The 23,401-nt window shown below is 45.1% G+C and overlaps 1 protein-coding gene across 2 annotated transcripts in view; it reads right to left on the bottom strand.

Annotated features, from left to right (window-relative positions):
- Window positions 1-19,378, bottom strand: part of GALNT13 (polypeptide N-acetylgalactosaminyltransferase 13) — a 435,862-nt gene extending 416,484 nt beyond the window's left edge. Inside the window, exon 1 of one of the 2 annotated variants that reach the window (XM_040357945.1) lies at window positions 18,412-19,372. In XM_040357945.1, the coding sequence (XP_040213879.1) occupies window positions 18,412-18,553 (142 nt within the window). In that variant the 5' untranslated portion in view covers window positions 18,554-19,372. Of the gene's footprint in view, window positions 1-18,411 lie in introns of both variants that reach the window. The other variant, XM_040357944.1, reaches the window with a different exon arrangement.
- Between the last annotated feature and the right edge of the window lie 4,023 nt (window positions 19,379-23,401).

Consider the following 23,401-nt stretch of genomic DNA (forward strand, 5'->3'; position numbering starts at 1 on the left):
CCCCCCCCCCGAGCCCCCGTTTTACTTACCTGACCCGTCGAAAGTCCCGCGCGGTCCCGATATCCTCTTCGCCGCTCAGCCTGGCCGGTGATTGGCTAGAGCGGATGGATTGAGAGCAGCGCAGCCATTGGCTGGCACTGCTGTCAATCACATCCAGTGATGCGGCGCGCCGAGGGGCGGGGCCAAGTGATACAGTGAGCGGCTATGGCCGCTCGCTGTATCACGGGAGCGCGTCCGCAATTACTGAGGGACCCCAGAAGACGTGGATCGGGGCCACTCTGTGCAAAACGAACTACACAGTGGAGGTAAGTATAACATGCTGGCCCGACGTCCATACTTAACATTGCGTACACCTCATAGACTCAGGGGTAACGTTACGCCGAAAAAAGCCTTATGTAAACGACGTAAAAAAAATGCACCGGCCGGACGTATGTTCTGAGAATCGGTGTATCTAGCTAATTTGCATACTCTACGCGGAAATCAACGGAAGCGCCACCTGGCGGCCAGCGTAAATATGCAGCTAAGATCCGACGGCATACTAAGACGTGCGTCAGTCTGATCTAGCCCCCATTCAGGCGTATCTTGTTTTGTGGATACAAAACAAAGATACGCCGGAGCATCCTAGAAGTTACGTGGCGTATCAATAGATACGCCGACGTAACTTCTTTGTGGATCTGGCCCTATGTAAGTATTTGAACGTCCATAGCCTGGCCATAGAATATAAAGCTTTAACTTTGTGCACTAAAATTGATCCACATTGAGTTGATATTCTATGAACATTTGCAGCATTTCCTGCCTAGCATCTGCAGTTCACGAATTGATTTTGTTTGTTGCCCGCGGCTGCTTTTTAACTATGTGAACATTACAAATAAGAGATCACAGAAGCAAACGTCGGTCCTTATCTATAAAGGAGTCTGCAGTCTTTTTGTTTCCAGCGACCATATCTATGAACTAAGAAATAGTGGCTGCTATACTAACACTTCACTGGAGAGCAGACGAGCCAGGGAGCCCGAGCGGGGTCCAGGGTAGCTGCAACAAGCCTGTTAAATGAGAGGCCATCACACTGACAGTATCAAAGACAGCAGTACTGTATCGAGAAACCATCTTTACATTCTGACCCGCGAATAGCCCAGAGGGCCAAACACAGAAACGTCGCTCAGCTGACAATGCTTTATGCTGTACAGGAAAAAATAAATCAGGTCTTATGTTAAAGAACATCACAAAGCGATTTGGTGGTTCAGGTGGAACTGTCAACCTGTGATAACGTAGTCAATAAGTCCTTAACAAGCAGTGATGGTTGTCTTTGAACACTTGTATTAAAAATAATTAGTTTTGACATACCCTTATAAAAAATTTGTGGGATCAAAGATTCACACAGGCATCTAGTAGCACACAAGATCTATCACAATAGATTCTAATGCCGCATACACACCATCACTTTATGTGATAAAAAAAAACGACATTTTCTGTGAAGTAAAAAATTTTTGACGTTTTTGAAACTTCAATTTTCAAAGACGAAGTTGCCTACACCCCATCGTTTTTCTCACAATGTTCTAGCAAAGCGAGGTTACGTTCTCACCACTTTTTCCATTGAAGCTCGCTTCATAAATAGCTTCTGGGCATGCGCGGGTGAAAAAACGTCGTTTTAAACAACGTTTTTTGCTACACACGGTCAATTTCTGTGAAGTAAAAGTTGATGTTTTGAAAAACGACACATAAAATTGAAGCATGCTTCAATTTTTTTTTGGTCGTTTTTTAGAAGACATAAAATGACGTTTTCCCCCACACACGGTCAATTAAAGTGACGTTTTTAAAAACGTCATTTTTTTTCATCACATAAAGTGATGGTGTGTACGGGGCATTAGGCTCTTAAAGTGATTACTTTATTAGGAGATCAGTAACAATAGTTAGAGCTTGGTCATATTGGGGTATGTCCTGACATATTGGGAGGGTTTTTATTTACTCATTTAATTCATATAATTCAGGATGTTGCAAAACGTTTGGCGTCTGATCTACATACAGGATCCTGGACCATGGATTCCAATGGTGGGGGGAATTTGAAGCAAGCGAATAGAGCCAGAGGCTCTGATAGGCTTAAAAAAAAGGCACTGCATTTCGAGCCCACCCGGTTGTGTGAGAATAGCGAATAAATATTCGCTATAGCGACACTGATCCTCCTCCCGGCCAATCTGGAAGAGCGTCTTGAGAGCCATCACCCAATTGGCTGAAAGGACAGGCAATCCTAATGGATGCCTAGGAGGAGGGAGGAGACGAACAGAGGACGCCACTTTGATGCAGAAGAGGAGAAGAGGAAACAGGAGCCCCTGCCCACCGCCTGCCAGAGCGCTGCCCTCCCGCAACCTATGGAGTAAGTGCCGACCTACAACGGGTGGGGGGGACTTTCCCGCTGGCCGACCGGCTGCCACTGGGCTTGCTTGTAGGTACAAGTGGTAGTACAGAGTTTAAAGGGTTAGTTCACCTTTTTAGAAAAAAATGAAATTGTGTACCACCACCCTATACCCTCAGTCACACACACACCTGCCCCCAGTCCTGCTGTACATACCTCTGTGGGTGATGAGCTATAAGTGCCCATGAGTCGGTACAGCTGTTTGGGGATTTGATATCCCCGCTCTTCTTTCTGCAGCACTTCTGAAATGGATCAGAGCGATACTCTGTGCTGTCACTGACCAATCAAAATCACTCTGATCTGTCTTGGAAGCGCTGCAGAAAGAATAATGAGAAGAACAGGCATTTCAATTCCCTGGACCACTGCACTTGATGCATGGGCACTGACAGCTTTTAGACTCTGCAAATGGTGTAACTTTCTTCACAGCTCTGATGCATACGTCCCAACTGTCCCTGATTTCGAGGGACTGTCCCTGATCTGGAGCAATGTCCCTCTGTCCCTCATTCTCCTCATTTGTCCCTCATTTTGGTCTGATCTATATAGATGTATATAAAATGCACTTTTTATCTATCAAAAAGTGTTTCCCAGTGCTCAACCTTTCATCTAATTTCTAAATTGCTACATTTGTAAATTCCAAAAGCCAATATAAAGAAATAGTAGTTGTAAAAAAAGCACTTGTGGGTTTAACCAATCTTATTTTTTGTACAATTCTCCTTTAAGGGGGCGTGGCAAGGGGTGTGTCCTATGCCTGCATACTTTTGCTGATAGGTGTCCCTCATTCCCATCTCAGAAAGTTGGGAGGTATGCTGATGGTAGGTGGGATTGAATACATCCTAATTAGCATTTAATCCCACCCAGTCACACCCACAGGAAGAGTCCAAATCTCCCAAGTCCCACTTCACAGATCACAGTATTATTCAAGAAGGCAACCCTCTTCATATACACACATATACAGCCTAGCTAGCTGTACTGCTGCTAGACAGGATTTAATGGATCACAATTAAAATTTTATTCTGCTCAGCTAAATATGCTGACCAGCAGTGGCAGCCCTGTCCATTTTCAGCATCTTTAAAAAACGCTGTTTTTTCCAACTTCATCATTAAAACTACGTTGCGCACACACTAACGTTTTAAAAAAATGCTCTAGCAAAGCGTGGTGACGTACAACACGTATGACGGCGCTATAAAGGGGAAGTTCCATGCGGATGACGCCACCCTTGGGGCTGCTTTAGCTGATTCCGTGTTAGTAAAAGACGATTCACGCTTTTCTGTCTGTTACAGCGTGATGAATGTGCCTACTCCATTACGAACGCTAGTTTTACCAGAACGAGCGCTTCCGTCACAAAACTTGCTTCTGAGCATGCGTGGGTTTTTTAACGTCGTTTTAGCCCACACATGATCATTTATTACAACCCGAAAAACATCATTGTTTAAAACGTTGTTAAAAAATGCAGCATGTTCGAAAAAAAATGTCGTTTTTCAGAACCCGAAAAATGATGTGAAGCCCACACACGATAATTTTAAGTGAAATTTTTTAAAAACTTTGGGCCGGATTCAGGTAGGAGATACGACGACGTATCTCCAGATACGCCGTCGTATCTCTGAGTTGCGGAGTCGTATCTATGCGCCTGATTCATAGAATCAGTTACGCATAGATTTCCCTAAGATCCTACTGGCGTAAGCGTCTTACACCGTCGTATCTTAGGCTGCATATTTACGCTGGCGCTTCCGTAGATTTACGTGAGGAATATGCTAATTAGGTAGAAACGCAGATTCACAAACGTATGTACGCCCGGCGCTATTTTGTTACGTTGTTTACGTTAGGCTTTTTCGGCGTAAGGTTGCTCTTGCTCTTATGAGGCATACGCAATGTTAAGTATGGACGTCGTTCCCACGTTGAATTTTTTAATTTGTACGTCGTTTGCGTAAGTCGTTCGCGAATAGGGCTGCACAAAAGTTACGTTCACGTCTAAAGCATTGACGATTTGCGGCGGAATTTCGAGCATGCGCACTGGGATTTTTTCACGAACGGCGCATGTGCCGTTCACAAAAAACATAAAATACGCAGGGTCATGTTAAATTTAAATAAAACACGCCCACAACATCCCCATTTGAATTAGGCGGGCTTACGCCGGCCCACATACGTTACGCCGCCGTAACTTAGGGCGCAAGTTCTTTCTGAATACGGAACTTGCGCACAAATTTACGGTGGCTTAACGTATCTCAGATACGTTACGCCAGCAGAAAGATCCGCTGATCTTTCTGAATCCAGCCCAATGTTTTTTTCATGCCAAAAAATGATCGTGTGTACGCGGAATTAGACACAAACTGACAGTGGGGTTGTGATTCATTTACATGCCCAAGGCCTCTGTTGTTTTGGGGAGGAAAAGCTGGAGTTCTTCTTTAAATTTGATTGAGATTAGAGTCCTTATTATCACCCTACCCTAGGCAGAAAGGCAGAGGAGAAATCACCGCCCCAAGTGAGCCAAAGGAGATCCTACAGCGGGTAACCCCACAGGTGCTTGCCCGGCTCACCACCACAACAAACAAGGAAACTTGGAAAAGGCAGCCGCACAACGCAACAGGATACCAATAAAACGTCTTTATTATAATGCAGACAGATGCAGTCACAGGAATTAATGGAAGGTTAACATGTTTCACACATCTTGTGCTTAGTCATGTGATAACCTCCCATTCATTCCTCTGCATCTGTCTGCGTTACAATAAAGAAGTTTTATTGGCATCCCGTTGCGGTGTGAGGCTGCCTGTTCCAAGTTTCCTCATCCCTATCCTATCCAAGTTCATCCCCAAAATAAAAACCACAAAAAAATGAGCTGCTTGGCCTATTTACTGACTCAAAATCAAATAATTATAAAGCGATGAGAAGAGAGAAAATATATATTGCTTGTTTAAATTTCGATATGATATATTCGGAGAAGAAAGGGGGGGTTGATGGAAGGAGAGGATTGGAGCATGTCCGGAACATAGCCCGCCTAGGTTGGTTAGCTTAAAGGGTTTGTAAAAGAAACATTTTGTTTATCTTAATAGCTTCCTTTACCTTAATGCAGTGCTGTTTTCATGTCCCCATTGTTCGTTTTTGCTCTCAAGTTGCTGTAATTTTTCTCTGATCTCCACACTTCCGGGTTGTCTGTTTCCTGATAACCACAGTAGTGGTCACTAATCAAGTAGGTGTGATTACTGTGTGTCTAAAACCCCTCAGCACCAATCAGTTTCGTTTTCCAAACCATCACTGCCCTGTATTGGCTCTGTGGCTCTGTACATCACAGAAGCAGGAAACAACATGCAAAAACGAAACTAGAAACTGCAGGTACATTATACGATTGATTTTTATCTATTTGTAATCATTTTTAAAAGGAATCAGTTAACTATTATGTCTCTATACCCTGTAAACAATAATTTCAGCAAAAAAATAAAAAAAATATTCCTTTACAACTCCTTTTTAATACAACATGACATAAAAAGTTAATTATTAGGGACACTCCCTTGCCACATCCATGAACATACAGTACTTTGAAGCACATGAAGAAAAAAAACAGTAGGTCAGACTTTAAAAGCAAGTTGGACTACAAAATGTATATAAAATCCATTCTCTATTTACCATCAAAAAGTTTAAAACCAAGAAATATACACAATCAGCTAAAAACTTATGTTCATTTATAGAAGTCGTAGTTGTTACATAATTAGCAGTAAGTTAACCCGTCCATGCCAGCGCATTTCGCTAGTCTGCTTCTTCAGGACACACAGGGGAAAGTCAGCAATGAATAGGTTTCACTAGAATATGAACATGCATGCATGGAAATCTAAAAGGGAGAAAGAAAGGCGCACCAGCCTCGTGTACTACCGTTTGGCAAATTTTAATGGAATAATAAAATAATGGAAACTACTCACAAACAAAGAATGATAAAAGGCTTGTCAAACGATAATTAGAATACCCCTCAAACCACACTCCAGACTGTAAGGGGGGTGGCGAGGTGCGTTGCTGCTGGCTGACGCGTTTCGAGGTGTCAGAGACCTCTTCCTCAGAGCCCGGCCCGGGCTCTGAGGAAGAGGTCTCTGACACCTCGAAACGGGTTCCTCCTAAACACTTTCTAATCCAATAAATCTTTCGAAAATTTGGGTTCGATCAAGCAAAGTGGTAGCTAATTAATTATTAGTGAAGTACCATGATGTTTTATTTTTGACTTGTGCTACTGTTGGGTTTTTCGAATTCCAAGCTTTTGCCAACATTTGTTTGGCCACCCTATAAATGAAGGAGTATGACAATGTTGTGTGCTTGGTTGCCTACTAGTGTATGGACCCCGGGATCAAAGCGCCAGACTAATCCCTTCTGTGCGCTACTTCAGAGTGACACCCACTTTATATTTGTTATATGGTCCCATTAACACCCAGCAGAGGATGCTGGTGCTGGTGATCTGACGATATGGTTCCGGCTATCGAGATGGTTCCTGTAGGGCAGGGGTGGCCAACCAGTGGCCCGGGGGCCACATGTGGTCCGCAGAGCCCTCTGATGTGGCCCGCGACCTCCTGCTCTGGAATGGCGGGTTGGCAAGTCCAGATCGCAGGTTGCCGACCCGCCATACCACAGCATCAGTGTTGTGAATGAAGCTGGTGGTAGAGGAAGAAAGTGGCTGCGGAGCAGAGCCCCATATGCCAATGCTTCCTCTACAGCGCTGGCTTTTGCCACAGGCGGGGTTTATGGCAAAGTTCAGCTAACTCGCAGGATAGACGCAGGTGCACTACGCTGCACCCGCAGTGTGGGTAAACCGCAGCACATCAGTGTGAAAGCAGTCTTACGACCAGCCTGACCAAATGGGACCCTCAATTCACCTCTACAGATGTCCGTTTACGCCCGCCTACCTCCAATCTGAAAAACAGAAGGGAATTTGCCCCCTTCCATCAGGGTGGATCAGAGGGCCTATAGAGTAGCCGTGACCTGTCATCTGCCCGCTCCGCTCATTGTGGCCAAGTTGCTTAAGTGGCCCTCACTCTTCAAAAGGTTGGGCACCCCTGCTGTAGGGACTGCGCAGGCGCAATCCTTGCCGATGGAAATCACCGAACCTCCAGGGCGATGTGGAATTTGAGGTAAGTGGCCAGTCGGCCTCACGTACTAGCTTTGCTCGGACGGTTTCACTACGCTCGCTCGGCCTCCTGGGTCTTTTTTTTAACATCCTCCAATCCACGGGGATGTTAAGGAATGAGCCTGGATGCCGGCGAGGTTTGAAGATTTCCGTCGGCAAGGATTGCGCCTGCGCAGTCCTTACAGGAACCATCTCGATAGAGGAACCATACCAACAAGTCACCAGCGAGGGATGGGAATGTTGAAGAAAAGTTATGTTTTGTAGCCTCCTGCACCCAATAAACAATAATAAGTCTCCTTTCTGCCTAGGCCCCCATGTTGGCCTCATATAGGAAGGCTGGTTCTAACCCCCCCCCCCCCCAGCAGCTGCATCTCTGGGTACATGAATCAAGTGCAAGCAACGACACTTTCATTGTGGGGTCGGGCGAAATTTTAAAGCGTGTTTACGGCATGATTTATGAATTCCGTCCAGTGTAACGTTCTGCCTGGATTCTGGAAGTGACAGCAGTCAGGAGAGTCCAAGTCTCTCCCCCACACTGTCAGCAATCATCTCAATCTATTTCCATACAGGAGGCCGCAATGCAAATGAGCTCCAGCGGAATCACAGGAATCCCTTTCAGAAGTTGTTTACAGCAGTCACACAGCTTGAACATATTGTTTGTCATTATCTTTTCTAGCTTTCCTCTCCGAAATTATTCTTCAAAGTGTATCTGTGATTTTCTTCTTTTAATCCTATATGTTTGTGTGTGACTATTCGAATGTAAATAATGTTATCATCAGGTGTTATGATTTTAAAGATGCGTTTCTAATTAGAGTGTATAATTATATCTATAACTAAGGACATAACTATCGCCTCACTTCACGTGCATGCTGAGTTTCCTGTTTAGAAGTGTAGTAATGAGCTATAGCAGGACCCAGAGCCTATTCTTTTTATAAAATATTTGCTACCATGAATAATCCCTGTAATGTGTCTAGCGTGTTTATTTCCTTTAATTTTCAGCTCCATCTAGTGGCCAACCTGCAATATTTTTCTGATTGGGGTATTTTTGGAAAAACACCACATCATGGCCACTAGATGGAGCTTCCGATCATAGAAAATAAAAATATGATAGACATTTAGAAAATAATAATTCACAGACTGCCCCATCACAGGCCTGCCACCACAGACCCCCCTCATCACAGGCCTGCCATCACAGACCCCCCTCATCACAGGCCTGCCATCACAGACCACCCTATCACAGACTGCCCCATCACAGGCCTGCCACCACAGACCCCCCTCATCACAGGCCTGCCATCACAGACCCCCCTCATCACAGGCCTGCCATCACAGACCACCCTATCACAGACTGCCCCATCACAGGCCTGCCATCACAGACCCCCCCATCACAGGCCTGCCATCACAGACCCCCCCCATCACAGGCCTGCCATCACAGACCCACCTCATCACAGGCCTGCCACCACAGACCCCCCCCCATCACAGGCTTGCCACCACAGACCCCCCTCATCACAGGCCTGCCATCACAGACCCCCCCATCACAGGCCTGCCATCACAGACACCCCCCCCCCATCACAGGCCTGCCATCACAGACCCGCCTCATCACAGGCCTGCCACCACAGACCCCCCCCATCACAGGCTTGCCACCACAGACCCCCCTCATCACAAGCCTGCCATCACAGACCACCCTATCACAGACTGCCCCATCACAGGCCTGCCATCACAGACCCCCCATCACAGACTGCCCCTTCACAGGCCTGCCATCACAGACCCCCCCCCCCCATCACAGACTGACCCTTCACAGGCCTATCATCGCAGACCCCCCCCCTCCATCACAGACCCCTCTCCCTATTACAGACATCCCCCCATTACAGACCACCCCTTCACAGACCCCCCCATCACAGACCACCCCTTCACAGACCCCCCCCATCACAGGCCCGCCAACACAGACTGCCCCATCACAGGCCCCCCATCACAGACCCCAACCCCTATCAAAGACATCCCTCTCATCACAGACCACCCCATTACATACCCCCTTTATACCATTGCCCTCAGCCCCACCTTCACATCACACCCCCCCCCCCAATCCTTATACCACAGAGTCCCCTTTACATCATAATCCCCCCTCCCTGCTTCTTTACATCAGTCTTCCTTTCATTATACCACCCCCTTACTTCACACTCCCCCATTTACACTACAGACCCCCCATTGTATTACAGCCTCCTCCTCCCCTTCCACATCACAGTCCTCCCACCATATTACAGACTCCTGTCCCTTTCATGTGGTCTGGACAGGACTGTTACTGGATCCAAATCCGGACCACGGTCCACCATTTAGTGATACATTAACAGATTGAAGCCAAACTCCAGCTAATATTTTATAATCAGTTACAGCAAGCATTTTTTTTCCCTTTTGAGATGAAATGTGTTACATAAATACATGCAAGCTAATCTTTGTAAGCACCCCTGCTAGTGGTAAATGCTTTGTCCCATCTCTGTAACTGATACATTCTGCTGGAGAGTTAGTGCTGTGAAAAACAACAGACTTGCTTTCTGAATGACCAGATGAAAATAGAAGAAAGGAAGCCTAGAAAGGAAACAAATGCAGTCATCACATCTAAGAATTGGTAAGCTCAGGGTCGTCTTTAAGGCAGGGCAAAAGGGGAAGCAGCCCTGGGCCCTGTCAATGTTGTGGGGCCCAAAGTAGCTGCCTCATCCTTGTCAACTATCCCAGTTTAAATTGAGCTGCAAATGGCATAGGCGTTTTTGAGCTGTAAAAAAAACGCGGGACCAGGACGTTCTGTGGCTCCAGCAATAGAGCTGTAAAAACGCCAGACATTAAAAAACGCGCAAAAACGCTACCGCGGCGTTTTTGAGGTCCAGCTCACAAAAAAATAAATAAACATGGGCAGTCGTTTTTAGGCTGTAAAAAAGGCTAAAAAAAGTGGCTGTACAGACGGTCGTTTTATGCGATGTAAAAAAACGACGTTTTCTGTGAAGTAAAAAACAACGTTTTTGAAACTTCAATTTTCAAAAACGACGTTGCCTACACACCATCGTTTTTTCACAGTGCTCTAGCAAAGCGAGGTTACGTTCACCACGTTTTTCCATTGAAGCTCGCTTCATAACTAGCTTATGGGCATGCGCGGGTGTAAAAACGTTGTTTGAAACGTTGTTTTTTGCTACACACGGTCAATTTCTGTGAAGTAAAAAACGACGTTTTGAAAAACGACACATACAATTGAAGCATGCTTCAATTTTTTTTTGTCGTTTTTTACAAGACATAAAGCGGCGTTTTCCCCCACACACGGTCAATGAAATTGACGTTTTTAAAACCGTCGTTTTTTAACATCGCATAAAACGACCGTCTGTACGCGGCATTAGTGTCAACATACATGCTACAATCTGACTGTACAATCTCTGTGTATACAATAGTTACATTAGAGCTACCAAAACTTAGTAATATGAGGACCTACCTCATCTATCCAATTATTATTATTATTATTATTAATCAATCAATCAATCAATCAATAATTTATATATTCTATTATAATAATACAAATAATTACTGTAATAACAATTAATAATAATAACAATAATAATAATAATAAATAATAATAATAAATAATTCATAATAATAATAATAATAATAATAATAATAATAATAATAATAATAAATAATTAATAATAATAATAATAATAATAATAATAATAATAATAATAATAATCATAATAATAATAATAATAATAATAATAATAATAAATAATTATTAATAATAATAATAATAATAATAATAATAATAATAAAACATAATTCATAATAATAAATATAAGAATATAATAATAATCAATTATTATACAATATTATGCAATCAATTTGTATCCAATTAGGCAGCCCCTGCACAATAGTCGTTGTCAGATTTAAAGCTGGCCATACTCTATACCAGTGATGGAGAACCTCGGCACCCCAGATGTTTTGGAACTACATTTCCCATGATGCCTCTACACTGCAGAGTATATGAGCATCATGGGAAATGTAGTTCCAAAACTTCTATCTATTCTCCATCACTGTCCTATACAATCAGTCTCTCTACAAGCTCTTTTAGATCTATTTAAGCGAAGCAATACGAGGACAGACCGATACATTCCTTCATTTAGTACCAAATCAGGCAAGCTCTTGAACTAAATAGTTGATGGTAGAGCTAAAGTAGATTGTACAATCAGATTGTATGGTGTATGTCCAGGTTAGAGGGGGTCACCATACACGTTATAATCTGACTGTACAATCTTTGTGTACAACTATCTTTTACCAAAGGATGTAACACGAGGATCTGCTCAAACTATCCAATCAATTTGTACCAAATCTGACAGCTCCTTGCACTACAAAGCCCTTGGTAGACCTAAGAGTCGCCATACACATTACAATCTGACCAGACAATCTTTCTACATGAAACGTGAAGCTAAGCACACAGTTTACAATGTGATTGTACAATCTCCTTTAGACCTACCAACAAGTATGTAGTGCTAGTGCCTGCCTGACTAAATACAAATCAATTGGATAGTTTAGGGAGGTCTTTGTATTATAGAGTGGATTGTACAGAAACTGTACAGCCAGATTGTAATGTAGGAACAAGGATTGTTCCTGGACAGCCGCACTCTGAACAAATTGTAGCCTTTATTAAAAGAAGGACAGCACTACAAGTCACATCAAAATGAAATAAAAAACTCACTCTGACGCGTTTCGCACTGAAACTAGTGCTTAGACCAGGGGTGGGGAATCTCGGCCCTCCAGCTGTGGTGAAACTGCAAATCCCATCATGCCGCCGGGCACACGCGATCGCTCGTTACAGAGCGGGGACCGGGAGCTTTGTGTGTAAACACACAGCTCTCGGTCCTGTCAGCGGGGGAAATGCTAATCTTCTGTTCATACAATGGGCCAGATTCAAGAAGCACTTGCGCCCGCGCAACCATAGGTTGCGCAGCGCAAGGGCTTACTTGCTCCGGTGTAACGAGTGCTCCTGATTCAGGAACCTCGTTACACCGACTGCAGCCTAGGATATGACAGACATAAGCCTCCTTATGCCTTCACATCCCAGGCTGCATTCTTGCGTTGGCCGCTAGGGGGCGCGGCCATTGTGATCGGCGTATAGTATGCAAATTGCATACTACCACCGATTCACAAAAGTTGCGCGGGCCCTGCGCACGCAAGGTACGGAGTTTCCGTACGGCGACTTTAGCATAAGGCTGCTCCTGCTAATAGCAGGCGCAACCAATGCTAAAGTATAGCTGCGCTTCCCGCTTGCGACGTTCAAATTTTACGTCGTTTACGTAAGTGAACCGTGAATGGCGCTGGACGCCATTCACGTTCACTTAGAAGCAAATGACGTCCTTGCGACGTCATTTGCCGCAATGCACGTCGGGAAAGTTTCCCGACGGAGCATGCGCTGTTCGCTCGGCGCGGGAGCGCGCCTAATTTAAATGATTCCCGCCCCCGGCGGGATCATTTACATTAGGCAGCCTTACGCCCGGCTGTTTAGCATATCGCCCGCGCAATTTACGGAGAAATTGCTCCGTGAATCGCGGGCAAAGCGCAATATTTGCGTGGGCGCAGAGAAAAATTTTTGCTCTTTGCCCACGCAAATATTGCGCGAATCTACCTGAATCTGGGCCACTGTATGAACAGAGGATCAGTGATTTCCCCTAGTGAGGCCACCCCCCCCCCCCCCACAGTAAGAACACACCCAGGGACATACTTAAAGCGGTGGTTCCCCCTAAAACTAATTTCTAACAATAGATTCCTAAGACCCGTTACACTGCGGGTAGGCTGGCTTTTTTTTTTTTTTTTTCGTACATACCGAGATCTCCCCGTCTCGTCCCTAGGCGGTGGGCGGAACTAGTTGATTGACGTTCCTCGGAGGGGCGCGTACGTGACGTCACGACTTTCCGAAAGAAGCCGAACGTCGCTGCGCATGCGCCGTATAGAGTCGGCTCTATACGGCGCATGCGCAGCGACGTTCGGCTTCTTTCGGAAAGTCGTGACGTCACGTACGCGCCCCTCCGAGGAACGTCAATCAACTAGGAACGCCCACCGACAAGGAACGAGACGGGGAGATATCGGTATGTACTAAAAAAAAAAAAAAAAAAAAGCCAGCCTACCCGCAGTGTAACGGGTCTTAGGAATCTATTGTTAGCAATGTGTTTTAGGGGGAACCACCCCTTTAACCCCTTCCCCGCCCCCTAGTGTTAACCCCTTCACTGCCAGTGGCATTTTTATAGTAATCCAATGCATTTTTATAGCACTGATCGCTATAAAAATGACAATGGTCCCAAAAATGTGTCAAAAGTGTCCGATGTGTCCGCCATAATGTCGCAGTACCGAAAAAAAATCGCTGATCGCCGCCATTACTAGTAAAAAAAAAATATTAATAAAAATGCCATAAAAATACCCCCTATTTTGTAAACGCTATAACTTTTGCGCAAACCAATCAATAAACGCTTATTGCGATTTTTTTTTACGAAAAATAGGTAGAAGAATACGTATCGTCCTAAACTGAGGAAAAAAAAAGTTTTTTTATATATTTTTGGGGGATATTTATTACAGCAAAAAGTAAAAAATATTCATTTTTTTTCAAAAATGTCGCTCTATTTTTGTTTATAGCGCAAAAAATAAAAACCGCAGAGGTGATCAAATACCACCAAAAGAAAGCTCTATTTGTGGGAAAAAAAGGACGCCAATTTTGTTTGGGAGCCACGTCGCACAACCGCGCAATTGTCAGTTAAAGCGGCGCAGTCCCAAATCGCAAAAAGTGCTCTGGTCTTTGGGCAGCAATATGGTCCGGGGGTTAAGTGGTTAATAAAAGGCTACAATTTGTTCAGAGTGCGGCTGTCCAGAGACAATCTTTGTTCCTGCTTTGGTAAGTGCATTGCCTGCACCTGAGTTGTCTGCAACGGAGGATATTCATCTGGGTTCCCACCTGGAGCGGCTACTCCCTTTTCCCCAGATTGTAATGTGTATGGTGACACCTACCTAATCTAACCAATGTGTATCCATTCAGGCAAGCCTTTGCTCTACAATACATAGTTGCTGGTAGACCTAAAGCAGATTGTACAATCAGATTGCAATGTGTGTGGGGAGCTTAAAGGAAATCGCACACTCAGATTGTGCTATGTGGTGACCTGAATGAAAATTGTTCCATTAGATCGTGGGTGCTCAACCTGTGGCCCTCCAGCTGTCACTGAACTACAAGTCCCATCATGCCTCTGCCTTTGGGGAGTCCTGCTTGTAACTGTCAGCCTTGCAATGCCTCATGGGACTTGTAGTTCTGCAACAGCTGGAGGGCCACAGGTGATTAGATCAAGGGTAGGAAACCTGTGGCCCTCCAGCTGTTGTGGAACTACATTTCCCATGAGGCATTTCAAAGCTGGCAGTTACAATCTATCCCAATTGCATGATGGGACTTGTAGTTCTGCAACAGCTGGAGGGCTACAGGTTGCCTATCCCTGACTTAGATGGTAGAAAGCCACTGGCTTCCGCTGCTCTCAATCACAGGCAGCGAGGAGGAAGTGGGGGGGGGGGGGGGGCGGGGGAGCGAACTCTTTAACATTTGCAACTGCAGTTTCCAGAGTGCATAGCATAGGGGTGATTTACTAAAGGCAAATAGACTGTGCACTCTGAGTGTGCAATTGCATGCAGTTTCTCCAGAGCTTAGTAAATGAGGGGAACTGCACTTGCAGAGTGCACAGTCTATTTCCCTTTAGTAAATCAGCCCTTTAGTTACATAGGTGTGGATTTACTAAAGGCAAATAGACTGAGCACTTTGCTCCAGAGCTTAGTAATGGAGGAAGAGCTCTGCTGACGTCCGTCATCCAATCATGTGCAAGCACAAATGCATTTTTTCCCCTTGCATGTGATTGGTTATTCTTTGCAAAGTGAGGTTTTACCTCATTTATTAAAGGGTTTGTAAAGGAATTTTATTTTATCTTAATAGCTTCCTTTACCTTAATGCAGTGCTGTTTTCATGTCCTCATTGTTCGTTTTTGCTCTCAAGTTGCTGTAATTCTTCTCTGATCTCCACACTTCCTGGTTGTCTGTTTCCTGATGACCACAGTGCTGGGAGCTTTCTCTCTGTGGTCACTAATCAAGGAGGTGTGATTACTGTGGCCCAGATTCTCAAAGGGCTTACGACGGCGCAACGCCATGTAAGCCGTCGTAAGTCCTAATCTGGGCCGTCGTATCTTAGGCTGCATTCACACCTAGGCGTATATACGCCTGAAGCGTGACGCCGCAGCCGCCCCTAATACGCTGGAGGGGTGATTTTACATGGTCGGCTATGGAGATGGTTCACATCTCCACGCCGAACGCCGAGACGCCTGAAGCTCAAAAGAAGTCCTGGACCCTTTTTTTCGGGCGGCTTCGGCGTTCGGGCATAGCCGACCATGTAAAAAATCACCCCTCCAGCAAAAAACAATGTTTAAAACGTCGCGTTTTGTCGCCGCAAATCGCGGGACAAAACGCCTATTTGATGTCGCTGCTTTACGCGGCAGATCACCTACGCTGAGGTGTGAATGGAGCCTTAGAATCAGTTACGCATAGATATCCATAAGATCCGACAGACGTAAGGCTCTTACGCCGTCGGATCTTAAATGCAATTTTTTTTTTGTCCACTAGGTGTCGCCTCCGTCGTTTTCCCCGTTGAGTATGCAAATTAGCTAGATATGCGAATTCCCGAACGTACACGCGGTGGACGCAGTGAAGTTGCGACGTTTACGTTAGGTTTGCCTGGCGTAAAGTTGCCCCTGCTATATGAGGGGCAACCAATGTTAAGTATGGCCGTCGTTCCCGCGTCGAAATTTAAAAATTGACGTCGTTTGCGAAAGTCGTCCGTGAATGGGGCTGGACGCCATTTACGTTCACGTCGAAACCAATACGTCCTTGCGACGTCATTTGGAGCAATGCACCCTGGGATATTTTACGGACGGTGCATGCATGCAGTACGTTTCGGCGCGGGGACGTGCTTAATTTAAATACTACACGCCCCCTACCCGCCTAATTTGAATTAGGCGGGCTTGCGCCGGGTGATTTACGCTACGCCGCCGCAACTTTACACGCAAGTGCTTTGTGAATAAAGCACTTGCCTGTAAAACTTGCGGCGGCGTAACGTAAATGAGATACGTTACGCCCGCACTGTTTTGCGCGATTCTACGAGAATCTGGGCCTGTGTGTCTAAAACCCTACAGCACCTCCCCTTTGGATCAGTTTTGTTTTCCAAACCATCACTGCCTTGTATTGGCTCTGTGGCTCTGTACAGCAGAGAGGCAGGAAACAACATGCAAAAACGAAACTAGAAACTGCAGGTACATTATATGATTGATTTTTATCTATTTTTAATCGTTTTTAAAAGGAATCAGTTAACTATTATGTCTCTATACCCTGTAAACAGTCATTTCGGCATAACATTTTTTTTTTTTTATTTACAACTCCTTTAAGCTCTGGAGTAACTGCACTTTACAAACTGCACAATTTATTTGTTTTTAGTAAATCTGCCCTGTAGGGAATGATTTACTAAAGGCAAATAGACTGTGCACTTTACAAGTGCAGTTGCTCCAGAGCTTAGTAAATGAGGGGAAGCTCTGCTGACTTCCATCATCCAATCATGTGCCATTTAAAATGCTTTTTTTTTTTTTGTGATTGGATATTCTTTGCAAAGTGAAGCTTTACCTCATTTACTAAGCTCTGGAGCATTTGTACTTTGCAAAGTGCACAGTCTATTTGCCTTTAGTAAATCAACTCCATATCTTTGATCATAGGTGTGCGCAGCCTATAGCATTAGGGTGTGCACCCCAAAGCTCAAAAACACACTACTGATCACTCACTGTGTTAATTTAGAAAAGGAAGGGGTCGGTAAATTACATATTTACCGACCCCTTTCCCCCCTTATCCAATACCATCCCCCTGTGTGTGCCCACAGCAGCCAGCGGGAGAGGAGAGGAGGAAAGCTGGCAGCGCTGTGGGGCAAATGGGGGGGGGGGAGAGCAGGGCAATAGGGGGAATCTGTGCTGCACAGAGTGATTAGGGTGTGCCTGGGCACACCTGGCACACCCTGTGCGCACGCCTATGGCTTTGATAAATCCATAGTGGATTGTACACAGATTGTAACGTCTATGGTGAACTTTCCTGTTTTCCTTGCAGGTGATTGGATATGCTTTGCAAAGTGAAGCTTCACCTCATTTACTAAGCTCTGGAGAAACAGTCGGTTTGCCGTTAGTAAATCAACCAATGCAATTGCACGCTACAAAGTGCAGCTGCTCCAGAGCTTAGTAAGTGAGGGGAAGCTCTGCTGACTTCCATCTTCCAATCTCCAATCGTATGCAAGCCAAAATGCATTTGTTTTTATTTTCCTTGCGTGTGATTGGGTATTCTTTGAAAAGTGAAGCTTTACCTCATTTACTAAGCTCTGGAGGTGCTCTGCTTTATAAAGATCACCCAATCACATTCAAGGAAAGTAAAAAAAAAAACAGCATTTTGCTAGCACATGATTGGATGATGGAAGTCAGCAGAGCTTCTTCTCATTTACTAAGCTCTGGAGCAACTGCAAAGTGCACAGTCTATTTGCCTTTAGTAAATCAACCCCATAGCTGTGATAAATCCATCGTACACAGATTGTAAGGTCTATGGTGGAATTTCCCGTACGGCTTCCTTGCCTCGATCGCAGACCGCCCTCCACACAATCAGCGTATCACAACGTTATTTTTAGCGGTCTATGAAGCGAGTACTGAGAACTTTGCGCCGCGCGCTGCTCTTGTCCCCCTGCGGGCCGTCGGCCGATTCTGCCGATCGGCTCCTGATGGTGTCACCATGGATCGGACGGCGCCGTCAGTTCCCAGCCCCCCCGGCATGCAGAGTTGTCGCTTACCCCTCAGCGCAGGCAGCAGCGATCGGTCCTTCCTGTCGTCGCATTTGTTACATTCGCTGAAGTAGAGGAGCAGGAAGACGTCCACCAGAACCCACAGCAGGGACGTGGCCAGGACCACCTTACAATACATGAACCTTCTCATGTCCTTTGATGGCAATTCCACCCGTCACGCTACGGAAAGAGGCAGCGCTGGGGAGCCGGCTCCGCACCTCCCGGACACGATCCTGCACAGACGCACGCCAAACGACATCCCAGCCTCGTTAGGAGCCGAGAAAGACCACCGGTGAACTTTTCAAGGGGTCTAGTCAACAGTAACCCCCCCCTCCCTCCACCCCCCCTCCACACTTCTTCCCTGGGGGGGGTGAACGGCGGCGGAGGGCTTAATGGAAAGGCATTTGTCACGTCTTGACGGAGGCAGCCTGGGCACCTTGATCTGCGATTCGCCTGCAGCGGCGAGCGGCTAGAGGTGACAAGATGCAGGAAAAAAAAAAGGAGTAGCGTGTGGCTTGGCTGGTTTCTGTGTTGCCAGGTTACATGAACGAGAGAGCGAGGAAAAAAAAGAAGAAGAAGAAGAAGAAGAAGAAGAAGGAAGCTTTTATTCTTCCAGGGCTCAGCCCCTTCGTTCCATTTCTGGCTTCTCCGCGCGATTCTCGTCTTCTAGGCAAGAGGAACGTGAGACATGACTGACTCGCAGCCAAGGAAACCTTCAGACGGAGGGGGACCAGCATTCAGGATGTCATCGGGATGCCGATTGGCCGGCCTTCCCCCCCGGGCCCCCTGATTGGATGCGAAAAAAATAAATTGTCTTCTCCTTTTGGGAAGTGCAGCAAAAAAAAAAAAAAAGACAATCGAGTTGATTTTTTCTGCGGTTTGGGAAGCAGGAGGTTAATGGCGAGGAATAAAAGCCGAGCGTTTTGTATGTGTGTGTGTGTGAGAGATCAGCACCACGCAGAGGTCAGGAGAGAGAGAGAGAGAGAGGCTTATAGACAGACGCTCAATAGAGGCAGCCTGAGCACGAGACGGCGGAGGAAGCTGGAACTGCACTTTATACCGGCCGGCCGTCTCTCAGCCTGGGATTGGAAGGAAACACCAAATCCAAAGTGTAGCCAAAACCACAAAACAAAAATGTCATATATTGCAGCTTACCGCTAAATTGTATCCTTATTCTTCATAAATCAGCCACACAGAACAATCCACACACATACACTACATACATCCACTACACACATCCACTACACACATCCACTACATACATCCACACACACACACACACACACACACACATCCACTACATACATACACACACACACATCCACTACACACATCCACTACATACATCCACTACATACATCCACTACATACATCCACTACACACATCCACTACATACATCCACACACACACACACACACACACACATCCACTACATACATCCACTACACACATCCACTACACACATCCACTACATACATCCACTACATACATCCACTACATACATCCACTACACACATCCACTACATACATCCACACACACACACACACACACACATCCACTACATACATCCACTACACACACACACACACACATCCACTACATACATCCACACACACACACACACACACACATCCACTACATACATCCACTACACACACACACACACACACACATCCACTACATACATACACACACACACACACATCCACTACATACATCCACTACACACATCCACTACACACATCCACTACATACATCCACTACATACATCCACTACATACATCCACTACACACATCCACTACATATATCCACTACATACATCCACTACACACATCCACTACACACATCCACTACATACATACACTACATACATCCACTACATACATCCACTACATACATCCACTACATACATCCACTACACACATCCACTACACACATCCACTACATACATACACTACACACATCCATTACACACATCCACTACATACATCCACTACACACATCCACTACATACATCCACTACACACATCCACTACATACATACACTACACACATCCACTACACACATCCACTACATACATCCACTACATACATCCACTACACACATCCACTACATACATCCACTACATACATCCACTACATACATCCACTACACACATCCACTACATACATCCACTACACACATCCACTACACACATCCACTACACACATCCACTACACACATCCACTACATACATCCACTACACACATCCACTACACACATCCACTACATACATACACTACACACATCCATTACACACATCCACTACATACATCCACTACACACATCCACTACATACATACACTACATACATCCACTACACACATCCACTACATACATCCACTACATACATCCACTACACACAACCACTACACACATCCACTACATACATCCACTACATACATCCCCTACACACATCCACTACACACATCCACTACACACATCCACTACATACATCCACTACACACATCCACTACATACATCCACTACACACATCCACTACATACATCCACTACACACATCCACTACATACATCCACTACACACATCCACTACACACACCCACTACACACACACACACTACATACCCACACTACATACATCCACTACATACATCCACTACACACATCCACTACATACACCCACTACACACACACACACTACATACCCACACTACATACATCCACTACACACATCCACTACATACATCCACTACACACATCCACTACATACATCCACTACATACATCCACTACACACAACCACTACATACATCCACTACACACATCCACTACACACACCCACTACACACATCCACTACATACATCCACTACATACATCCACTACACACATCCACTACACACATCCACTACACACATCTACTACTCACATCCACTACACACATCCACTACATACATCCACTACACACATCCACTACATACATCCACTACACACATCCACTACACACATCCACTACACACATCCACTACACACATCTACTACTCACATCCACTACACACATCCACTACATACATCCACTACATACATCCACTACATACATCCACTACATACATCCACTACACACAACCACTACATACATCCACTACACACACACACTACATACCCACACTGCATACATCCACTACATACATCCACTACACACATCCACTACATACATCCACTACATACATCCACTACACACATCCACTACACACACCCACTACACACATCCACTACATACATCCACTACATACATCCACTACATACATCCACTACACACAACCACTACATACATCCACTACACACACACACACTACATACCCACACTACATACATCCACTACATACATCCACTACACACATCCACTACATACATCCACTACATACATCCACTACACACATCCACTACACACATCCACTACACACATCCACTACACACATCCACTACATACATCCACTACATACATCCACTACACACATCCACTACACACATCCACTACATACATCCACTACATACATCCACTACACACATCCACTACACACACCCACTACACACATCCACTACATACATCCACTACATACATCCACTACATACATCCACTACATACATCCACTACACACATCCACTACATACATCCACTACATACATCCACTACACACATCCACTACATACATCCACTACACACATCCACTACATACATCCACTACACACATCCACTACATACATCCACTACACACATCCACTACATACATCCACTACACACATCCACTACACACATCCACTACATACACCCACTACACACACACACACACTACATACCCACACTACATACATCCACTACATACATCCACTACACACATCCACTACATACACCCACTACACACATCCACTACACACATCCACTACATACACCCACTACACACACACACACACACACACTACATACATCCACTACACACATCCACTACATACACCCACTACACACACACACACTACATACCCACACTACATACATCCACTACACACATCCACTACACACATCCACTACACACATCCACTACACACATCCACTACACACATCCACTACATACATCCACTACATACATCCACTACATACATCCACTACACACATCCACTACATACATCCACTACATACATCCACTACACACAACCACTACATACATCCACTACACACATCCACTACACACACCCACTACACACATCCACTACATACATCCACTACATACATCCACTACACACATCCACTACACACATCCACTACACACATCTACTACTCACATCCACTACACACATCCACTACATACATCCACTACACACATCCACTACATACATCCACTACACACATCCACTACACACATCCACTACACACATCCACTACACACATCTACTACTCACATCCACTACACACATCCACTACATACATCCACTACATACATCCACTACATACATCCACTACATACATCCACTACACACAACCACTACATACATCCACTACACACACACACTACATACCCACACTGCATACATCCACTACATACATCCACTACACACATCCACTACATACATCCACTACATACATCCACTACACACATCCACTACACACACCCACTACACACATCCACTACATACATCCACTACATACATCCACTACATACATCCACTACACACAACCACTACATACATCCACTACACACACACACACTACATACCCACACTACATACATCCACTACATACATCCACTACACACATCCACTACATACATCCACTACATACATCCACTACACACATCCACTACACACATCCACTACACACATCCACTACACACATCCACTACATACATCCACTACATACATCCACTACACACATCCACTACACACATCCACTACATACATCCACTACATACATCCACTACACACATCCACTACACACACCCACT

Source organism: Rana temporaria, chromosome 6 (assembly GCF_905171775.1).
Source record: "Rana temporaria chromosome 6, aRanTem1.1, whole genome shotgun sequence".
NCBI classification, from domain to species: domain Eukaryota; kingdom Metazoa; phylum Chordata; class Amphibia; order Anura; family Ranidae; genus Rana; species Rana temporaria.